General features: G+C 34.7%; 1 protein-coding gene across 19 annotated transcripts in view; it reads left to right on the top strand.

The window, feature by feature from the left end:
• Positions 1 to 24,046, top strand: part of Rim (Rab3 interacting molecule) — a 103,236-nt gene that overhangs the window by 24,958 nt on the left and 54,232 nt on the right. For 18 of the 19 annotated variants that reach the window (XR_012454629.1, XM_074115736.1, XM_074115742.1 and 15 more), the window contains one exon: positions 7,436 to 7,640. Coding sequence is in view for 15 of the 19 variants with exons in the window: in XM_074115736.1 (XP_073971837.1) it covers positions 7,436 to 7,640 (205 nt within the window). In the remaining 4 variants the exon portion in view is untranslated. Of the gene's footprint in view, positions 1 to 7,435; positions 7,641 to 13,134; positions 13,354 to 24,046 lie in introns of all 19 variants that reach the window. The other variant, XM_074115748.1, reaches the window with a different exon arrangement.

Below are 24,046 nucleotides of genomic sequence, written 5' to 3'. Positions count from 1 at the left end.
GACATTCCTTCTGTGCTGTAGACAGTTATAAATTATTACTGGATCCTTCTTAGACTCCGTAGATGGCCTATTTGTAACCAGTCATCATTACTTTTTATCACCGCGTCAAACGAACTTTTAATAAGGTGGTCGTTGGTGGGAAGTGAAACATATAATCCGTTCCCTAAAATCAATGTCCGCGGTCGCTATGTTGAGTGACCCGTTAGACGGAGGTTCTTTTATATAGAAAGTGAATAGGAGTAAAACGGGGAAATCCAAAAACTGTCCGTAAATGGAGGTGGTCGCTAGTGAGAGTGTCCTTTATGGTAGGTTCGACTGTATATGTTTATATTTGGCATAAAACATTATTCTGTAATTATTGAAATCAATTTCGTTCGTTCCAAGTTTATTTAATTTTTCCTTTCTTGGACTAATTTTAGGAAGATTTTTTGGTCCAAAGTTTGAGGAACCTTGTTTTAGGCACACGCTCGCTCGGAGCAGAGCACTTAGGGTGGTGTCTTTTCCTTAATCAAACGAAACCTGCAGTGACCATCTTGGATCAGTTAGACACAGGCAGGCTCGTAAGATTTCTGAGTTTTCTGCAAGAAGACCCATCTATAACTGTTAAGTGCCACCTGTCTCTTGATTAAGCAAATCTTTGTCCTCAATTTTGGCGAGAGTTCTTGAATGAACTATTTCGCTTGTCTTTCGCCAATAGTTAATCGCCGTCACTCCGTTATACGCTTTACTGTAACTTAACACGGAATTCCTTAAAAACGGAAGTACTATTTTATTCAAGCAGGTGTAGTAACTTTTTTTTTGAAACATTTTTTCCCAGGAAAATTTAATTAAGGGCACTTCTGGGAGTTGGGAATGGGTACACTTCTCTCTAAAGTGCTATTTCAGTAAAGTGCCCTGATTCTTATAGCTTATTCAGGTAGATTAAATGGATCGCTTAAAACTGTGGGTTGGATGGAAAATTCCGAAACATAAGTTTTTTTTTAAATAAGTAGGTTTATCAACTTTTGAGATTTTTTTTTTTGAAAAATGCTTCCTACCATTTTAAGTTTGTAATTAAATTTATATTTAAGGAGTAAAGAAGAATCTACTATTCCTAAGTAATTATTGTAAAATATCTAATTGTTGCTACCTTTTTAGAAATACTTAACTGGAAACCCCACACATAATTTAAAAAAAAACTGAAATCAACAGGGGGTTGACCGGTTGAGGAAATACTGCTAGAAAAATGATTCAGTCACTTGCCGAACGGCTAACTACTTGTATACAATACCATCTGAAACCCTATCTGGATGGACGGATTGAAATTAAACTATGAGGTTGATCCGAACGTTCCAATCTCCAGAGATTACAATCCCTACAATCAAAAATCCACCTCAATCAATCCTTAATGCTCTCCTCTATATATCTGAATTTAAAAATCCACATAGACCCCTGAAATTATTTTCATCAATCGTGTTGCTCTAGATTCTGCTTTAAATTCTATCATTCCCCATTAATTCCATTCTCATCGTTTAGAACGCCATCTCTCATCTCGTATCATTCCACATATCATTTCCCAAGCATTTTAAATGCCAATTTGGCTAGGCTATTTCCACACAACAATTGGAAGTCTTACCAATTTGGGTAGCCATTCGTTGTGTGCATGCGAACGAGTGTCTGCATGTTTTAAGTATTACGGGTGATTAGTGTTAATAACAGAATAGAAAAACAAAGGGGACAAAAAAGTGTCTGTGAGGTCAGACCAGCAATCATTACTTTAATTTTTTGAATTCCACTTAGAAACTCTCTGTCACCTTTACCTCTATCTGAGATCCACTTCAAAATCCCACTCTCAGGTTTAGTAAGTGAAGGCACAGAAAAGAAAGAAGAAGCCTTCATTAGGCGCTCACCATTAAATTGAGCAGCTTCAAATGGATGGAGCTCTTGGCGTGAGAGGGAGAGAAGATACAAGCTGACAAGATTCTCTCCAAACGTCTGCGCAAGACCCTGGCTGAGAAAAACGCGTAGAACTGGAAGGCCGGCCTGGGATAGCAACTGCAGGCTGGAGTTAGACCTAAATCTTGAGAACATCCTCAGAATTCTTAGCGCCTGATCTAAACATCTCATCACACCTCAAATAATCGTGAGAGTGTTTCGTTCTACGATGGGATGGAAGCTAACATCACTACTGCCATTGTACATTACCTTCCTAAATAATTATATTTCTAATTATTTTAATAAAACGGGTAACTTAAAAACAAAACTCAATTAACAAACCAAAAAGTAAAGATAAGCAGCCAAGATGTGCCTAATAATATTTAGTGAGACATTAGCGGGCGATGCAGGGCATTGGAGTGGCGATCGATACTGGCAGACCATCCTGATTCTGTGACAACAGTTTACCAACCAGATATACTCTGGGTCTATGTTCATACCGCCTCTCGTGGAACTCTAATCGGCTGTCTACTTGGCGGCCACCCACCCAATAAAACACCCACAGAGGTTTTTTTAAAAAAAAATTATTACATAATTTTTGTAGCCTTGTGGTTGGTTATTAAAATAGCAGACAATGCCCACACATTGATACTTTTATAAGCGAGTATAGATTCAAAAGCGAACACCACGTTTGGTTTCTATATTCTGTACTCACACATGGATGTCAACCTTGCGTTTACATTTGTTACCGTCAGTAATAACAAGTTTGGCATTTTGTCTAATGCCTAGTTATTTTTATTTTTTAAAGTCAACAACTTCTTAATTACTAGTTGATGATTGCTTAAAAGGACGTCATCCATTAGGAAGGCAGGCAAATGGTGTCCATTGGCCCTCGTTCGTCTCTTATCGCGTAAAACGGGGCGGGGTATCGGCCAGATGAAACAAATTATCTAGAAGGAGAATGCTACATAATTACGGAGTTATCGCATACTAGTTGAATACCAGTAGGAGGAACTTGGAAGGAATCAAGTCAGTCGATCTAGGCTCTCAGAACTTTGTATGAACCTGGTGGGTTCATTTACCACCAGTTCGGACTGGTAACCTCAGGAATGGAACCCAGATATCCATAATAAGCGCAACAGTCTTCTACAAAGTAACGAGTAATTTCCATTGGGCACAGATTGGTGACTTAAGATAAGACCGCAGTCGAATCGTTGATACGCCATAGCAGCTAAGTCTTTACTTAAAACCTGGACTAGACTGGCACAGATTCTAGACTTGCTAATATAAAGCAGAACCATCTCAGTCAGGCCTGCCTTCAGTCGATATAAGATCTCGCTATCTCTTCTGGTGAAGTAAAATCCACTGAACAACACAATTTCCGTTCTATAATTTCGGGAGAATAAAACTATTAACGGGTTGAGGAGTTACTCAAGGTAATAGGATACTTCCGAAGTATTTATCGCTTCTAAGGATATGAGAGCAGTTTGTCAAGTAATAATTGGGAATTGGCTGGGTCTAAAAAGACCTCTGAGCGTTGAAAGGCATCACGGCAAAAATGCTGGTTACTTCGTACATTATTTGGTTCAAAATTAAACAAAATGTAGGCAATATTTAGGCTATTTTCATAATGCCTAGATTGCTTTCAGAATGTCAGGAAGAGAAAAGCTACTTTGTAAAACATTTTAGCCTGCAGTGTTTAAATTCTAAATTATTTCTTTTAAGCATTCAACTGTAAGTACCAATTAAATTTAATGTTGCTTGGATAGAGCTTACTCATTACAATCAGTCTCTTTATGCAGATCTTTACGTAGTTATCATTTAAGTTCTGTCACATGATAATTCTATTAAATTGACCTTATCTTTTATTGATAATGATGTAGCTTTCCCTACATTTTCTTTATAGAAGGGGTTCGAAATCCAATCATTATTTGTGTTTTCGGGTTTTGGAAAATACTCCATGAAAGACAATTTTAATCCTGATAAATGAGCTATTATATTTTCTCGTATAACTTGAGACAGACTAACCTTATTACTGTACATATTAACAACTCTACTGTATAATATTAATTAAAATAATTTTATGAATATTTCATTTTTAGGAATTATAGGAAAAAACGTTTCTATGATTAAAACTGTCCGGTAGGACAGTTGTATAAGGGTTGATCGTCAAGAAGTGTCCGAAAAAGCGTAACGTTGAAAAACATATTTTTATGATTTTATTTTATTTTTTTATTTATTTTGTATTCCGCCATTATTGATTATATTTTGGGTACTACCAACCAGCAACTCGCGTACCACAGTTCGGGAAACGCTGTTATAATCTCTTCTATTCGGGACATTTGTCAAGGCTTCTTCTAGTGAGTCCGGAATACTGTTACGCTGTCTACATTGATCATATTCTGAACACTCCACAAGTACATATTGTTCAGTCAAGGGTTCATTACATGAACTGTATGTAGGAGGGTTCTTCTAACTCTTGAGGTAACCGAGGTTTAATCGGATGTGGCCGATTCTCAGGCAGGTAACTAATACCTCTTCCCTGCGGTTATCCCGCGATGAAGGGTCCCAAGCTTTGAAAACTGTTTTAATCTTCCTAAGCTTATTGTACGTCACTAAGGACCACTCATTCTGCCAGGATTCATAATTGTATCTTTTAATTTGTTTTACCACGTCTGTTGGCAAGGTCTTTTCCATGGTTACCGTCATATGAGCGACCTCTATGGCTGCTAGGACAGCATTGGAAATACTTTACTATCTGTATAAAATTATCTAAAATAAGAATGTGTTTTCATTTTTTGTACCACTTTCAATTGTATTGTATTTTATGCTGTCACCAATGTTTTCGCATTATTCTATTTTCAAATTCTTCATTTATCAAATAAATTATAGATTGTTATAATATTTGTTTGTCGACACATATGTTAAGTATGTTGAACAGAAGGAGAGAAACTACTATGGATGGGATGTTAATCTCGTGATCATTGTGTCGATTCAGTCGGCGATTTGCCAGTAGAAACGAGAGTCTGTATAAATGAAAGATCAAGTAAAGAATGGAAATTGAGATGAATGGAAATCAGGGTTTTATCGGCATTATTTAGTGTGTTTTTGTTTCCACAAAATGGGAAATCTAGGTCATTTTGATGATTTACGGAATTACAAAAATCTGTTAACTATTGAAGAAGCAATTTGTGGCAATATTATCGCTGAATAGCATTATTTTATTGTATATATGTATATATTTTAAATATTAGAAATATTGTCTTCACTCACGACACAATGATCATTTTTATAAATAATTTTTCCGAAGTAAACTGAATTCAACACGTGTAATTCAAGAAAATTCAATACTGGATGAGCACACCGAATCCAACAGATACCTAGTATTGAAAGCAATAAACGCATTTCAAGTTTATTGATATAATAAACGAAGTCAATTCCAAGTAATGAATACATCTTATATTATATTCTGGGTGGCAGCGTACTGTAGTAAATATATTTACTTTAACTAAGGAAATAAGAGTAAATATCAATATTGTATCAATGAAGTTATCTACCTTATTTTCGATAATAAAGTTGTCGATGGAGTAAAAAAAAAAAGCTTTCTTCCTGAACTCCATATTTACGGGAGAGCAAAGTAAGGGTATCCCTCACTCAGGCTCCCTGGGACAACCAAATGCTGAAGTGGTACGCTCTGTAAAATAAGATTACTTAGCCTATACAGGTTCCATTGCCAATCATATTGGATATGTAATATAATTTGACCGCACTCTCTATTAGTGGACACCATCTCGCCTTTTCTATTGCCATCATACTCAATTATCATTTAATAACGTAATATAAAGTGGGATAATTTAGTTATCAAGAACTTTATTGGTGAAGGCAAATAATTCTGTAGAGTATCTAATAGCAACAACAAATATGGACACTGGTAGCCGTATCATTTCTAAAAATGGACTAAACTTTTATGTTATTTTAATTACTGTCATGAAATTCCGAATTACAAGGAATTAAAGAGGTGGTTATAGTTTTTTTTCAGTGCTCTATCGGCCTCTGGACAGTGTTCTCTCGTTAAAGACAACACTGTCCATTTCCGGATAGTGAACTGTAAGAAGCTCTCGTAGGAAGAGAAAATCTCAAGGGCCAACAGCTGGATTCGAACCTGGCGATCTTAGCTTTCGAAACCAGTATGCATTGTCCACTGAGAAAATCCTTTCCCCAGCATAATATTATTAATAATTTTTTCACAAAATTCGGGGTAGGGAGAATCAGTTGTTTTTTTTTTTTTTTTTTTTTAGAACTAATTCCCCGGTTTAACACTAAACCTACCGACATTTTTTACATTTTAAACAGCATTTTTTTAGTCCTCTTGCGTTTGCAGTATCTTAGTATTTGACTATTTTCCGACCACTTGTTCGTGTAGTTATATTTTTCATGCTTTTGCAATGGTAATATATTACCAATTTTGCCTTGAAATTTCACTTTCGGTAGTTTTTTTAATGCAAAATCCATGCATTTACTCCTGCTAAGTCTAGGATATTGAACACTATTTGTTGAGGCCATCTCCAAGATTTTCCACGGTTATATTTCTTCCAAAAACTGGATACATTTCTGCTAATTTCAGAACGACCAACTCCCCAAGCTGAACTGAAGGTTCTCTGCTTTCAAGTTTTCCCAAATATGGAAAGCCGTGTACTATATAGAACACTAGCGAGACTTGATACCAAATTTGTCCTGTTTATTTGGCATCTACTGAGTTTGAATCTACATCTTGACTTTGTTGGGAAAAAATGTCCTTGGAAGAGATATATTCTCTTGGTTATAACAGTTTTGACTGTTTTCTAAGAATTTGTTCCAAAATTTGGAATTCTAAGCAAATTTATCGGTTTGTAAGCGAGGATTTCTTTATATAGGACATTCTCGAATCGAATAAACCTCATAAATTTCCGTCTATACATTTCTGCTCATAGTGTTTGAGAAGAATGCTGGTTCCTATTTTTTGTTCCATAGAATAGGGCAATATCGTACATTTTTTGCTTCATATGCACCACATGCAAACAATAATCCGATAAATGCATTATCAAATTGAGTTTTCGAGAGAATTCTGTTACAAAAATAAATAAATAAAATGAAAATATTCAGCCGGTCAAATGACCGGTCGCGGTAGTTAAGGCGGACTACATATTTTTCTCAAAAATCAAATATTAGGAAAAGAAGTGAATATTAAAAAAACAATTGTATACACATTTTAGGAAAAGTCGTGAAGTTTAATGGCGGTATGATAACGTTGTAATTAGAAAATTTAAACCAAATTTAAAAAACGGTCAATTGACCGGTCGTGGTAGGTTTAGTGTTAAGAAAATATAATCATGTAAAATTTTGTTGTAAGTAAATGTTCTGTAGATTACGCCTAGACTTTCTCAATCATTGACATATTATGTTTTAGCACATTCAAATAACATTTAATTGAAATACAATTTGTGCGTAGTACAATAATTTAATACAAAAATTATTTTTACAGGAGAAAACAAGACGAGGTGGAGGTCCTAGAAGAAACAATCAGACAAAGGAATGAACAACATAAGAAAGCCGGCGTAGAACTGGAAGCCACTTGTCATATTTGCCTCAAGACCAAGTTTGCTGACGGGGTGGGACACGTTTGTAACTATTGTAGCATAAGATGTTGTGCTCGATGTGGTGGCAAGGTCACACTCAGATCCAATAAGGTAAATCTAAAGTTTTTCATTCAAAATTTTGAATGAAAATAAATTTGTTGGAATTGAACAGATTTTTCCTAATCTTGGTTATCTGTTTTTTATCTTGTATTCTTTTTTTCGGCAACGCACTGATGCTGTAATTCGTAATTCCATAAAAGAAAGTTTATTAAGTGTGAACGATTCATCAGCGTAATTGCAATTTTTTTGTATTGTTCATTGATTTTGGTGACTGATTCATTTAACCAGAAGTAAGTAAAGAATAATGCCAATTACAGTCATTGCTTTTTTATTTTTGCCGTTCTTCGACCTAGGGGTTAGGTCATCTTCAGGTCTCATTGGCAATATAATATTTTTACATCGTTTTTTTGCCTTGTAAAGTTAGTGTATCTTCTGATCTGTCTGCTTATAGAAAAATATTTGTACGGAGCGAATCATCAACATTATTTTTGTCGGTCGTAAACCATCTAAAAGAAGATCTATCACTTTTAGGATGTCATGCTATCCTTCAAGGTCTTGTAAAACATTGAAGCTTACAATCTTTTAGTAAACGTCCCAAATTTGTAGAAAACTTTGATAATTTTTAAGTGAATTTCATGCAATGTTCACGCCCGATTATACAGGGTGAACCAGTAAGTATTGTCCATAGGCCTACTGTGTGTAGTACATCTAAAGTGGAGTTCAATGACGTATTGGCCAACTTCATATTTTTCACTTGAGTGACGCCACTTTAAATTTTTTTCTAAAATCATTACTTTTTTCCAATAAAAATGTCATTACTCAGAAAGTTTTAGTCCGAATTCGATTCTGATGGCACGGATAGAAAGACAGATAAATTTTCTAAAAATTGATACCATTTCGAAGCATAAGTTATTCTCCAAACAGCCTCAATCTTCCTCCGAATGCTGGAAAAATAAAAGTAATCGAAATTTTTAAGAAAACTCATTAGGCCCTTATGTGATCATTATCAGACCTAGGTACTGGCACTTTTTATAAAAGTTTCCTTGTTTAATGGGCTTTCAAACGGTATATCATTTTCCAGGATGCCTTGTATCTTCGTATGAGAAATTACGTTTGTTTTGCAAGAAAACGTGTTCACGAGCACTCAACAGAGTTAGTTATCAAGTTGTTTAATTCATTAAAAACTCTTTTAGATGGACCAGTAGCCAATTTTTAAATTAGATTGTCTTAAAATAAGGAAGTCAAAGGTTACAAATTGCACTTAACAAAAAATATTTTTTATAGACATTAATTTACTTTGAAAAAAGGATGTTAATTTTCGATATGGTTTTCACTTTTTAAAAAAATCCGTTTTGAGGTCTAGGGTGTCCGTAAACTAATGGCTACACTTTTTACGATGAAGTAATGAGTTATTAAGAAATAATATTCTTGTGAATATTCAGTGTTCCTTCAATGGTAGAAAATATTGTCCACGCTTTACTAAAGGTCGATGACAAGAGTAAGTCTATCCGAACAACTAATCGTATTGTAATTGAAAATCTATACGATTCAATTACATCTCCTATTAAGACTAATTACCATGTTATATTACCATTTACGCAGTAATTTCTCAACCAATAAGATTGGTTGCTTTGTTAATTATTAAAAATGATGGAAAACAAATTTAGCTCTCAATCCATCCCTGTTTTGATAATCAATTTTCTCTATACTTCGCAATTTTCATTCTCTAAACGCCCCCTACTTCTGAGTAGATTCCGACGCTGCGTAATAGCCTGTACGCTGTACTATCACAAGATAAGTAGTCTAAAACGTCATTAGTTAAGTTTTTAATTTTATTTATTTAAAATTGTATATTGATACATTTTTGAACGATATTTAATTTAATAATGAAAATAAAATAAGATGTCTGACGTGAAACACTTTACATAATGTAAGTCCTGCAATTTTGTGAGGAAAATCACAAAAATTTATTCTGTAAACTGGCATTTCTGTTCAACCAATTTCCTTTGTTCGAATTTGTAATTTTTACAAATACAGTCGAACCTGTATGACGGACACTGGCGGAGGAAAGCAAAGTGGCCGCTATTTGGAGGTGGTTGTTAGTAGGAGGTTGGCGAGGTTACATAATGAAAAAATATGTTTTTTTTTCCAAACATCTATTTAAAAATTGTTTATTAATAAAAAAATTAAAACGTACATAAATGCATAATTATTTAGCTATATGATATGCATCAAATTTTTCTTAATTATCCAAAAAAATTGTCAAAGAATTACATATTATTGACTTAATTAATCATTTTTATAATAATCATCACATTTATTCATAACAATAATAATTTATGGTAAAATTATCATCATACTATCATCTATTATTAGAAAAATAGAACAAACCTTTCGGCAAGTTGACGATGGCTCGATTTGGTTTTTGCAAAATCTTCTAACACATTTATTTTCTCTTCTAGAGTTAACCACTTTCGTTTGAGAGACATATCGGTAAAAAATATTGTTCGTCCAAAGTAATATTGAAAAATGATTAAAATGGTACAAGATGTATGGAGCTTATATAGGAAACTTTAGGAAAAACTATGAAAAAAAAGAAAAACTCGAGAGGGGATAATTATTTTGATCACCGCGCGTCAAACGAACTTTTAAGAATAAAGTGGTCGTTGGTGGGAGGTGAAACATTTAATCTGTTCCCCAAAATCAATGTCCGCGGTCGCTATGTAGATTGTCCGTTAGATGGAGGTTCTTTTATATAGAAAGTGTATAGTGGTAAAACGGGGAAATCCAAAAACTGTCCGTAAATGGAGGTGGTCGCTAGTGAGAGTGTCCTTTATGGGAGGCTAGACTGTATATTAATTCCTATTAATTGTATCACAGGTGATGAGGAGGCTTCTTATCGTTACACTTAAGTTAGCACTATAGAGCTTAACCAACCTCTTTCTCACAGAATGACATTGATAAAGAGTTGCTGATTCCCCTTCTCGCCCTAGTGGTGTGTACTCATAATAGTCCATTTCTTAATAACTACATTTTCTTATTTTGAGAACCTCAAAATGGAAATCCCTGGGCTAAATCCAAAGATTCGTTAGATAAAAACTATTTTTTTTTTTTTATGATTTAAGGCGCGTCAACATCTAAGGTTATTGGCGCCCGGAGCTTTTTTCAGTGCACTGCCGGCCTCCGGGCAGTGTTCTCTCGTTACAGGCAACACTGTCCATCACCGGACAGTGAGCTGTAAGAAGCTCCTAGGAAGAGAAAATCTAAGGGTCAGCAGCAGGATTCGAACACGGGACCTCCGCGTGGGAGTCCAGTATGCAACCTCATAGCTAATCCTTTCCCTCTATAAAAACTATTATTTTCATTTTTCTTCACGATAAGTAAACATTTTTTTTTTTTTGCCATTCCATCGATTTTGTTTTATTGATCTACCAGCTGATGATAGTATGGGCTTTTTCGTGACACGGAAAAATCGTGATAATGTAATATTTTATTATATATTAGGGTATGGTAAAAGTTACTGGTTTTAGTGAATCCGAGATATTGAAAGTTTACGTGCAACAACACGCACTTTGATGACAAATAAAAGTCATTTCAGTTTCATCAATTTCGTGCATCATTCAACACTTTATTAGTACAATGTTTTGTAAAGCTAAATGGAATTCTTTGTAAGAAAGTGATGCATATTTTGCATATTTAAGTGGACAGTTAACCCCGTGACAAGTTTAATCGAAATCATTGGTATGATTATAGTTAGAAGAAATTGAAAGTAAAGTGCAATTCCTTGTCAGTAAAGTGCACTGAAAGTAAAGTGCAATTCCTTGTCAGTAAAGTGCACTTGATTGAGAGATGTTGCTAACTTTCAGGTGTTTTGAAATGGAGATTATAGCTAAACTTTACATTGATTGATTACAGCGGTATTGTGCTTTCCTGAGATGTGATAATTTGGCTCATGTTTAAGTAGTCATAAAGTTAAGACCTTAAGTAGAGTTTAAAAATAGATACATAAGGCGGTGGAAAATGACTTTTTTCAAATAAAGGTTTAAGCAGATTTATAACCTTCTTCTGGGACGCTACGAATGAGAGAACATCTACAAGATGAAGAACTGGCAAATTAAAATTTTCAATCTTTACAGCAGAATTGCATCCGAACACTAAATGTATGCGGCAATCAATAAATTGCATTTATTTTTCTTTTTTATCGAGTCTACTGGAATCCATAAAAAAATAGAAGAAATAAAAGATTAAAATCCTGCTAAGAAAATAAGCTCAGTGTGAACAGACAGACTTAGTGGAAACATTTTTAAAATTTCTCATTACTTATAACCATGATGGCTATGGAAATACTATAAATATTAACAATGGCCACGCATGGACTTTGGCCAAAACTCCAGCCAATGACATTCCTTCTGTGCTGCAGACAGTTATAAATTATTACTGGATCCTTCTTAGACTCCGTAGATGGCCTATTTGTAACCAGTCATACATTTTTATAAACATATCTACGCAATATTATCTAATGGTTGGATTGTCTTGCGACTACTTTGTTAAACTGTTAAAAATCAAATATGGGGACATCATTACCATTAATTTTCTACCAATTTTTCCTATATTTTTTTCTCTTTCTCTGATCAACTTTTCAACGCTAGATGACGCATCAAGACATTAAAATGATTTTAATATCATGCTAATGGAGTGTTAGGCGCCACGTTAGCCATACGGTTAGAATGAGTATTTTAGTTCAAGTTTTAATCTAGATCTTGTATTTTATAGTGTTCGCTAGTTGCCTCCGTCCACGTCATCAAATCTGCAGCTCACCTAAAAGTATAGACACTACTTTTCTTTCCTTTAATCGGCACTTAACAAGATATCCTGTCGAAGGATCTGATTTCTTTACATGCGCAAATACTACAGAAAAATTTAAGCTTTAAAGTAAACCGAGAGTTCTAATTTGATTGCACTCTACAAGCTTTTGTAAATTAAATGCCAAAATAATAACTGAAAATATATAAAAGAAAATAAAAAATATATAACTGATGTAAAATTGGGAGATAAAATAATAGCAATAACTTTAACTTCTATAAAACAGGATCTACCAAGAATATCATGACTTAAAGGCACCTCTAAACAAAAGCTTCGTAAAGACTAGTATGTTGAGAGATAATCAGATAGTTTGTGGATTATATTTACCGTAGTGTCGGTATGGGATCGTCTTCAGTTAATGCAGACTGTAATGAAGAGGAATATTTCAGGCATATAGTTGAGGATTCGTCCAGAGTTCTGGAAAAGGACAGAGAGGAAATATTTGGCGATTTGTACACAGTACTTGCAAGTTCCCTTTCGGAAAGAGGATATAGTAGTCTCCTCGAATATTTGAGATCTCAGAACTTAAGTAGCACTAATCAATTTAAAAGCTAAGTTTTATGCTCATAAAAAAAACGTATTCATTGTAGTCGTAAAAGTTAATGACAAATATTAATTGGCTGTACAGTGAAATCACATACCAAAATTAAATAAATTAAAATTGTATTATTTTGTTTAATAGGGAGAAAAAAACAAGCCGTACTAAAATCTTCTAGGCCTAGAGAGACATTCAATATGCCAGTGGGATAGTCTACCAAAAGTAGCTGCTACCTTGATCTACCAGTATATAGGCAGACCTTAGGCTGCTGGTTATTGGTTAGAAGAAATTTGGTGCGGATAGCCTACGGGCATCCCAATAGCAAAGCTGGGCTTCAATGATCTAAGCAGTTGATGGGACAAAGTAATAATATTAATAATAATAGTACGGTAATTACTAGGCTCCATAATTCTCTAAAGCATGCTTAAACTTCTAGCATATAAGGCAGCCATGATCATGAAATATGCTAATCATGTTATGCTAATCCTAATTGGGAAATGACCAGAGTGCGGAAAATATTGAAAGAAAATTCAGGTCTTTGTCATGTGTGGAAATTATTTTAAGAATCTGTGCGAACTCGGAACTACTGCTGCCTCTATTAAAGAAAAAGAAAGACTTAAGTAGCTTAAGGCATGTATTTAAAATGGAGAAGGAAATACTGCTGAAGTAATTATTGGAAGGCACTTCTGGAGGGTCACCGGCTGAGAAGAGTTAAGGAAAATGAAAGTGCGGAGATGGGCAGTTTATAAAGAATGGAGAAATCTGCCAGTCGAGCCTCAACTCCTTTTAGCAACACTCAGTAAGGGAGAGAGAATACTTCGTTTTGGTTTTGTCTAAGGAGAACTTAAACCCGACTGTAAGTGAAGTAAGTAAAGTAATCGCCTATTTTTTCAGGCGGGGCTTAACGTCCAACTACCAATTAGGTGTCGTGGACGGAGGCGACTAGCAAACATATTTTACTGTAAATTTCTTTTATTAACCATTAAATAAAATCCAAGGCCTAAGACCGGGAATCGAATCCAGTACCACAATACATATTAGCGTCGCAGGTCTCGAATCTAACCCGCTCGGCTACCGTGGCGCCAAGTGGAAAAGTGTAAAACCTTGGCAAGAACGTAGGGGTTAGAAATTGTCAAATAAATAATAAAGTAGAAAAAAAAAAAAGAAAAATTTAATGACGAAGAATTTGTATTCAAGATGTTGTTTATTGCCTCCTATACTGAGGAACTTTTGACATTACGTCAGCCACGTGATGGCCATATGTTCAACATGATTATACTCATTTACTTTCTCTGTGGTGCCCGAGTTTTCCTTCTTTTTTTTATTTCTATATCAGGACGACCTATTTTAGAAGTTTTCTTTGTAAAGCTGGCAAAAAAAGGGCATCATATATCTTCAGGTTTGCCTACTTCCTACTAGATCTTCTGTCCACCTACTGTACCACTTCTTTTGACCAATACTTAAGATTGCATATAAACTTCTGGTGTAAACCGACGCACAACTTTTTCTTACTTAACTATTAAAATTATCTGCTAATATTGTATTTTTTTTAGGCGCCACGGTAGCCGAGCGGTTTAGAGGCGAGACCTGCAAAGCTATTTGTGTATTGTGGTAATGGGTTCGATTCCCGGTCTTAGGCCTTGGATTTTATTTAAAGGTTAAGAAAAGAAATTTACAGTATAGTGTGTTTGCTAGTCGCCTCTGTTCACACGACACCTAATTGGTAGTTGGACGTTAAGCTCCTCCTGAAAAAATAGGCAATTACTTTACTTTATGGTATTTTACGGGAATTTTTAGTGCAGTTATTATGTATTGACAAGTATTAAGTGGCAGTTAAGTTGCTCAAACCAACTTTACTGCGTGGCCGTCGTATGCAGTTATGTATGTTTCAAGTTCAATTGAACGTATCGGCAATTGTTAATATCGGAAAACTGCGATTGTACAGTTGCATTTCTAGTAGACAGATATTTCTTCCCATTAGGTTAGAACGTGTGCACCTAAATTTATTGCGGAGTGTGAAATCCCGTATAATATGCTCAAATGAACTTTAGAGGAGAACTTTTGACTTTTCCAAATACTCTAAAAAAAACCCATATATATTTTGTATACAAAGATTATATTGGGGTCAATGGATTCATGAAACGCAAGTTGGATAAAATTATTTAACACTAAATGACCTGGTCAGTGAAGTTGGCTGATTTTTCCAGAAGCTTATTGTCAGGTTCAGTGACTAAACTTTTAAACAAACATAGAATTTGGTGAAGATACTGCCTTTTTTGTCTTTGTTTTTAAGTTATGCTGATCTCATAAATCTGAATGGCTTACGCATATACGAGGTGTGGCTATTAAATAACGAGACTGATGCTGCTACAGAAGAACTATGCATGCGCCAAATCCTAACGACCGACAGTTGTGTTGCGTAAAGCCTTCTCTTTCGATTGCAGCATCTCACGTGTTTGTAGAGAAATCTGTCTGACCGGAACTGTCGTTTGGGTAAGAGGTGTTAGTTTCGTTTTGCCGAAAACATGATACTATACTTGTATAGTAGAGCAACGAATTGTCGTGAAATTTCACAGGAAACTTGGTAAAAACGGCTACTGAAACTTATCTTTTATTAAAAGAAGTTTATGGCGATGAATGTTAATCATGTGCGCGAGTTTTTGATTGGTTCAAACCGTTTCCAAGATGGCCGAGAAGATGTCGGAGATGATGACCGCCCGGGTCGTCCTTTCCCATCCAAAACGGATGAAAATATCGATTATAATTAATCAACATTACTACCGTGAGGTGCTTGCTCAACTCCGTGAAAGAGTAAGGAAAAAACGACCCGATTTGTGGAAGAACAAGTCATGGGTTCTCCATCAAGACAACGCGCCGGCTCACATTGCATTGTCTGTCAAGACGTTTCTAGCCAAGTACAACATCCCAGTTTTAGGCCATCCGCCTTATTCGCCTGACCTGGCCCCATATGACTTATCTGTTCCCTAAAGTCAAATCTACATTAAAAGGAACACAATTTCAGTCGGTTGAAGCTGTGTAAGAAAAAGCGGCACGCGTTATGCAGGAGCTCACAGAAAAAGACTTCCAGCACTGTTTCTGAACAATGGTAAATTCGCATGGAGCGTTATAGGGATAGGGGAAGGGGTGTATATTGAAGGTGTTAATAACTAAATATGTATAAATTTAAAATAAAATTTTTTACAGCAATAGTCTCGTTATTTAATTGCCACACCTCGTATTGTTCTAATGATGTCAACAATTAAAAGATCCGTAAAAAAATACTATTTTTACGGATCTTCTCCGATACTTTAATATTAATAGTAATTGAATAACATGTTTAACCTTGGGATTGATTCATTTTGAGAAAATTTGGGCACATTCAAGTGCACTTACAGAGCAGAACCTTCACTCTGTGTTTCTTCCCCTTAAGAAAGTTTGGCTACTTCCACCAGACCAAAACTTCTGGCGAACTTCTACACATATCTTTCGACGCATCTGCGCTAATTAACAACATGGCAATCAAGGAACTGTAATGTGAATTAATAAACAGTTTATTAACAAGCTTTGTCAATTGACATAGGAGTGTGTTGGTCATGAAGCAAGAGCACTACAACCACTTTTAAGAGCTAGTTGAGGAGACAAATTTTTGTGTGAATGGGACAAGTAGTTATTTATTGTTTCTTTGTTCCTTGAGCCAGTACAAGAACATTTTTAGAAATTTGAGTGAACAAAATATCTCAGAAAGTAATGAATAAGCCAAGCAAACTCGATTAAAATTTTAAACTTCCACTATTTTTGGATACCACCATCGAAGTACTCGACCTTGTCGAATAAAACGCATCATTTAGAAGTGTTCATTTTACTTAATGATTTCTAATGAATTTTCTATTCCATTTCCTTAAACTTCTAATTGTAATATAGAAAATTCTATTTCAGGGTACTTCTGGGAGCCTTGGTAGAGGTTATTACAAAAACAAAAATCGAAATCAACTTAGAATTCGACAAACTTTACATGTCTGCGTTTTGCTTATTATTTTTAGCATCTTGGAACTCTTTTTGTTCCGGTGATAATTCTTATCTAAACTTTCCAAAATCATATATTACTTACTTACTAGGAACATTTGTCTTTTAAAACTTCTCTTAAAGTAAATAAAGTGAGTACATAAAATAGATTGAACGTAATATTTTACGCACACGGTAACTCGCCTATTTTTTTTACTGCAATATTGTGATAAAGTAAGGTCTTTGACCTGTACACAGTGAAACGTCAATAGAACTTACGCCGTCAATGTATTGAGAACTTGACAACCTTCGTTCGTCATTGTAGCTTTATTTAGTGCCAATATATATATATTCGTAATAGGAGATATTGTTTTTGACGGTTAATTATTATTTTTTTTATTTATTGGCTTTAGTTATTGATTATCTCCTGGTAACGAACTATTCTCTTAAAAACTATTCTTAAAACTTTAAGTTCATTTATTAAGACCATTGCTCCCCCCCTAAATTACAAAATATTTCATTCATTTTTTCCCCCTCACATTCTACAATGCTTCGGGAATTATTGGAAGAGATGTAGGGCTTGCCTTAGTGGATGTAGAATAATAGAGAAGTTTAATTAGCTGCTAGTTTTTTTTGCAAGTAAACCTAGTTATCGATTCAGGAGGCATCTGAAGAAGCTCAGAAAAGATTATTATGTCTTGGTAGTTGCTAGGTGTTGGATGTATCCTCTTCTAGAACGCTTATAAATTCTCAGTCTTCTCAGATATCTGTAATTAAAGTGGGGAGGTTATAGTAGGGTTTTACCTATCCAAGTTATTTATTCATTTTTATTGGCCAATGCATATTTGGGGGAGGAGGAAATTTAACTTTTTTCTTTAAAATTGCTGAAAATTCTTACCTCATTTTTTTCAAACTTGAAATCTGTAACATTGCATTTGATGATTATAAAGTAACGCCTATTTTTTTTTTCAGGCGGTCCTTAACGTCTAACTACCGATTAGGTGTCGTGGACGTAAACTTAACGCGAAAATTTCCTTATAGCAAGATGTGCTTCAGTCCGTTGTGTTTATATCTTTGCTTCAGCTTTATGTCCTTGTTATATTCCACGATTTTGGCAATCTGACTGAGTACACTGCTCGAACAAGACTTGAATAAACCTTTTAGTTCAGTGATACAATTGTGGTAGACACCGTACTAGCAACATCAAGCACAGCGTGCATTTGGGCAATCCAGTGTCCAGCTGGGAAAAGGACACGGTTAACCGCAAACATTTACCCTTTGCAATTTTTGGTAATTGGTAGTGCAAGTGTTGAGACTATACAGGAGCTGCATATAATAGTATGTACCGGCGTACATATTGCGTATTATATTAGTTATAATTATTGAGACTGTAAACTGAGTATTATTATAACCTTGACATAACTTAGATTAGGCCTATCAATTTTTAGTTGACACTAAGTATACATTATGGACTGTGGTGCAGTGGACGCGTCATTTCATTGTATCATTGTATTGTCATGAACATGCATAAATTGAAATCTACTCTCTTTTTACTTACAAATTTTAAGTGTCAAAGAATTTATGGTAATTGCGGTTGTGTAAGGGTTCGCACTAGATTTTTAAGTAAAATTTTACATATTTTCCAAAATACTGATTCTCTTTTCTTTTAATCTTACATGAATGAACAAATCCTAAATTAGCGATTCATTTTAATCGCTAAAAACATAGAAATATTTGTAAAACAGATGAACAATAGGGAGGAATACATTTATATATGTATGTATATATATAAGTAGAACTTATGGAGCAATTGGAATCATTAACTAACCCCACCCAAGGAATAGGGAGTGTATCGATCAATAAAGGTGGACGTCATATCGAAGTGACGTCATACAGACCCTGTCCCTTCACTACTTCTTCCATATCAAGCCTTATTCACAATTCTATCTTTCCCTTTTGCACTTGTTACACCTAATCATTATACTGAATTTACAACTTTCATTATTATTTTTATTATTACAAGCTTCCTAAATTAGTAGTAATCACAATTTTACCAAAAATGCTATGTTGCTACTATAGTATATATATAGATGTTTATATTTTGAGTTTTTTTATGAATCATTATTACGTCAGTTGTTCATTCATTCATAAAATTTTTGTTTTGTTTTGTTTTTTGAAAAGGTTATAATAATGTGTATTTATTTTGAACTGGTCAACAGTGAAATCATTCTGAATTACTTCTCAATTCTCAGAAATACATAGGTGGTGCATTGCTGGTTGCATAATATTACATTCAAACGTTTGACTTGCTATGCCCTAAAGATAGCTCAACAAATTGTGTAATCAATGTTCATAAGTAATAATTAATTTAAGGGACTTAAAAGCAGTACTTCATTAAAATCACTGGTTATAATCTTTGTTTTCAACCTCGGCCAGCAGCTGTATTTTATAGAACCGGGTCCTTCATAATTTACGTCAGCGATAACATATTGTTGAACATATAATAATGGGCATAACAACCTAATGCAACCTAATTTCTATAAATAAGCCTCTGACGTCATTACTCTAAAAGGGACAAAGCCTGCCAGATTTGGGATTATTTATTAGGCGATGTATGTATGCACTTGGGTATGGTGCTTATTCCTATTAGAGTTTACAATTCCTAGAGATTGCATGGAATGGGCTATGGCGTCACTGTTTGAACATTTATGACGCGACAAACGGATAGAGAAGCTGAATCTGAAATTAAGGAATTTCATGAACAGATGAAAAGTTCTGTTACTAAATTGTTTTCTTGTTAGCCGTCTCAAAGTACTGTCTCCATTTTTTGAATTATCCGCTGAAACAAAACAAAAAAACTGTTGAGGCTTTTAAACGATGTCAGTATCCAACAATATATATAATTGAATCATAGTTCGAAGGAGCGACGCCAGATTGCAGGCTAGAAGGGCTCCTAAAAATTTATATAGAGTCCAAAGTAAAATAACACTTGTCAGTTTGTGAGGAAATGGTTGATAATTATTGAGAAGGTCTTGGGAGATCATAGAATATTATCGAGCTTGTTTGAATAAAGTGATTATAGTTTTCAAAACAACATTTCTTTGTTTACTATTATCAGCCATTGTGTGTAACCAGTTATCTACCACAGTTTTTCGTAAAATGTAATCCTTCAGTTAGATTAAAAGAACTATTCGACAAAATAGTTACGAAGCCTCGTTTTAGACCCATTGGGTTCTCTACAATCACATTTCAATTCAATCACTCAACCGTAGTTGGGTGTAACAATCTTCTGAGATTTGATATTTTAACTGTTCTAAATTGTTTACATACACTTGAAGATTGAATAAGCGGGCCAAGTTTTGCATAAAGCTTGAAGAATAGGATCTCGCAACTAGAGAAGCGGTGTAATGATTTTACTATGGCCTTCTGCAATGAAGATTTAATGTAACTTGGTTCCTTTAGCAACTCAACGAAGCACCGTTTCACACTTGTAGCCCAATCAGTAGTCATAACTTCTTGCCTGAATGGGAACGTGTTTTACTCCCGAAAATGAATGTATGGTTTGGTATACAAAAACAGAAGTTTATCAATAATTTTAATATGTTGCAATTCCTCTCTATTTCTATGCTAATTGTTGACTGTAAATTTTTGTTTTTTTAAATTTATTAGTAATTTACAATCTGTATACATGTATAGAATGAGTAAATGTGATAAGTATGATGAACTGGTGAGGGAGGAGAGCAGGAGGAGAGAAACTACCCAGGGGTAGCAATCTCTATAGGAGAATAATGACGTTTAGGTCTTCAGATTGCAAGGAAGTCGCAGGGCCACTGGCGATTCAGTCGGCGAGGAGTATTAGGGATGTCAGAGGAAGCGAGAGACAGTACAAGAGGATTAGAACTAGTCGAGAGAGTAGTATGGAACTTTTGGTATTTCGTCTTGGCGAGTCTGAAGGGAATGTTGAGGTCGCTGTGAAGAGTGAGGTTAGTCACCGTAGAAAACTGTGGCCACTCAGTGATGTAACATTTATGACGGTAAATAACTTAATAAAAACAAAAAGTTGAGTTGACCTTACAGAGCTTTAAGCTCAGTCTCTACTGAAAGGTTTTTATTGAGATCCATTAATGCTGCCAGGTATCCAGGTAAAAATAAACCATTCGGAACGTTAGAAACCACGAATCTATGCGATTGCTGAAATAATAAGCCTAGCTACCTTTAAAAGAACGAATCGAGCTAAAAATGGCTCAGAACCTTCATGGTTCAAGCTTCATCCAGCTTTCACTCACATAAGAATTGTACATACCCTAACAACAAAGTGTGTTTAAATTGAAAATTAAGTGAATTACCCACCCTGTAAAGTAGCATGTACAATATTGCCAAAACCACATGTGCGTAAAAGTACTTTAGCACTATTCATGCAGCTGTGCTAATTGTACCACTTTTTTTTTCTCCCTCTTTTGGGAGAAAAATGTGTATTTCCTTCGTATTAAATTTCGTCAAATTCGAAATTGTAAGATTACACTTAATTCTAGTTTATATTGTTTATGTGGTAACAAATAGATCAAAACATTTGATACTCCTAAGTATTTTAATGACTAAAATGGCATATTTATAAGTGGATATAAAACTATTAAATAGAGTAATAATTCAATTTAAACAAAACAAAATATTCACAATTTATGGTGCATTAAAGCATAATGCAGACTTTACCAGTTTGAGACATCCCTCCAAGTCACTCTGGACTTATGCCAGCCAGCTCTTGCTCTCCACACTTACATTTTTTTAATGTTTATTTTTTTTTCAATTTTTAGTTTTTAAGGCGCTTCAACATCTGAGGTTATTTGGGCGCCCGGGGCTTTTTTTTTTTTTTTTTTTTTTAGTGCACTGCGGATTTCGGACAATGATCTCTCATTACAGACAACAGTGTCCATCACAGAACAGTGAGCTCCCTTGGAAGGAAAAAAAATAATTATGGGCTAACAGCTGGATTTCAACCCATGATCTCCACGTTGGAACGCAATATTCGCTAACCAATCCAGCTAATTCCTTCCTTTTTAGTGTCTATTTTATTTTATAAATTGTTATGATGCACCAAAAGAGTTAGTATTAGAAACTCAAGGTTTGCCTTTTTTGCTTTCGCCATACAGCCAGCATCGTCTAGGTGCTTATCACTAGAATATCACTCACTCTCCATTCTTACCTATAAATACATTCGCTTCACACATTCATCCCTCTACTATATACAACTATTTACATAAACTACAGCTAATGGATGGATCAGTACTCAATATTCCTGCCATCCTTATAGCTTAACCTAAATTAAAATCACGTAATCCTTCTCTAATCATTTTCTTCCATTCAGTCTAATCGGCTATAACTTTTAAATAAACTCATATTTTTTTGCTAGCTCTGCTATAGATTTAAGCACATAGATGTTGGCGGAGAATATTATGTCTTCGTAGCGAAGGGGTACCCCACTTTGCTCTTCACCTTACCTCTTCTTGATCTCCAACTACTATCAAGTTCGTACTGGAAGAACTTGAAGTCTCTTTAAACAGACTTCCGAACTTTAAGTTCTGAGAAATCTCAAACCTTAAAAAACAAAAAATTCTTGCTTTAAATAAAAGTGTATAGCATTTATTTGGGGAGAAATAGTGTGCGAAGATTAATGAAGTCTTGGATCCGTTTTGAGTAAATCTTGAATAATTAAAAAAAATATGGTTAGTACAGTTAGCACTTCCATTGTCTGATACCTCACCAGGAGAAGCAATAGTAGAATCTATAGAAAAACAGAATTGTTAAACAAATGAGGTCATCAGCTAGCGCTCTCAATTTCCACGCGGTCATCACGGGCTCGAATCCAGCTGCCAGCCCTTAGTATTCGCTTTCTAGAAGCTTCTTACCGCTTACTGTCCAGTGGTGGACATTGTTTTCTGTAAAGAGAGATTATTGAAGGAGGCCAGCAGTGCACTCGAAGAATCTTCGGGAAACAATGACTTCAGATGTTGATGTGCCTTAAATTTAAAAGAAAACGTAAGCACCACTTTATAAAATCGAATTTTCAGTTCTTTTTTTTTGTACTTTTCTCAAAAAAAGGCTTCAACAATTTTTTTTTAAAAACTTATTCATTGTTTTATAATGTAAGATACTTTTAATATTTATAGGTCACATACGTTTATTAACACTAAGTAATTACGTTTGAATCGCGGCCTGAAGCGATGCATAATATAGCGATTCATTCCGCTCCTTCAAATCTATTTCAGTACCTCACACTCTCGGTTATTGTTTCAGTATGAAACTGGTAAAGTATGACAAACCCTCTCCCCCAAAAAAAACCATTACATAACAAAACTCTAGAGGTTGCATTCAATTCAAATCTGATAAGAACTTCAAATAGTAAAAGATTCATTTGACAGTTGCAATTCAGTTTGAACAATAGCTTAGAAAACCATTCATATCTGCTCCAGAGCACACAGCTAGCATTCATTAGCTTCCGCGCCTTGCTAGTGTATGGATGGAAACTGCTCTCCGAGTTTATTTATTTTATTTTGTTCTGCACATCCTGTATTTCTGTGCAAATATGGAGGTGATTACTGTTATTAAAGGTAGATATTTTCATTGTGTTTTGATAAAAATAATAATAATAATAATCAAACTTTGTATGTGTCTACATATTTTCACCATTTCCCTCTAATTGCATAAAAACGTATTTACTTTTCTAACTTATGGTTGCATTGTTTTTTAATTATTATATATTGTTATAATAACAATATATAATAATGGATAGCCTGCACGATAAGTTGCAACAAATTGAAATAAACATGACTATGAACATGTCCTTCCTTTCTGAAAGTTTCTGAGTGTGGAAGTCATTTTTTGGATTGTAATACTAATTGAGAGATAGGTTATTATTTTTTTAGCATTTGAATGGATTTTTTTTTTTTGTTTTTAAGCGTTCTCAAAATTTTTCTAAGAAATTTTACGTGGAGGAATTTTAGGAGTATTCTTCCCTTTACTAATGTGTCATTCCAGTATACACCTATCCTCCGATTTA

Source organism: Rhodnius prolixus, unplaced genomic scaffold, assembly GCF_049639745.1.
Source record: "Rhodnius prolixus isolate KJV_2025 unplaced genomic scaffold, Rpr scaffold_13, whole genome shotgun sequence".
Taxonomy (NCBI): Eukaryota; Metazoa; Arthropoda; class Insecta; order Hemiptera; family Reduviidae; genus Rhodnius; species Rhodnius prolixus.
The sequence above is the reverse complement of the archived record's forward strand: the minus strand, read 5'-3'. Positions and strand labels throughout refer to the sequence as shown.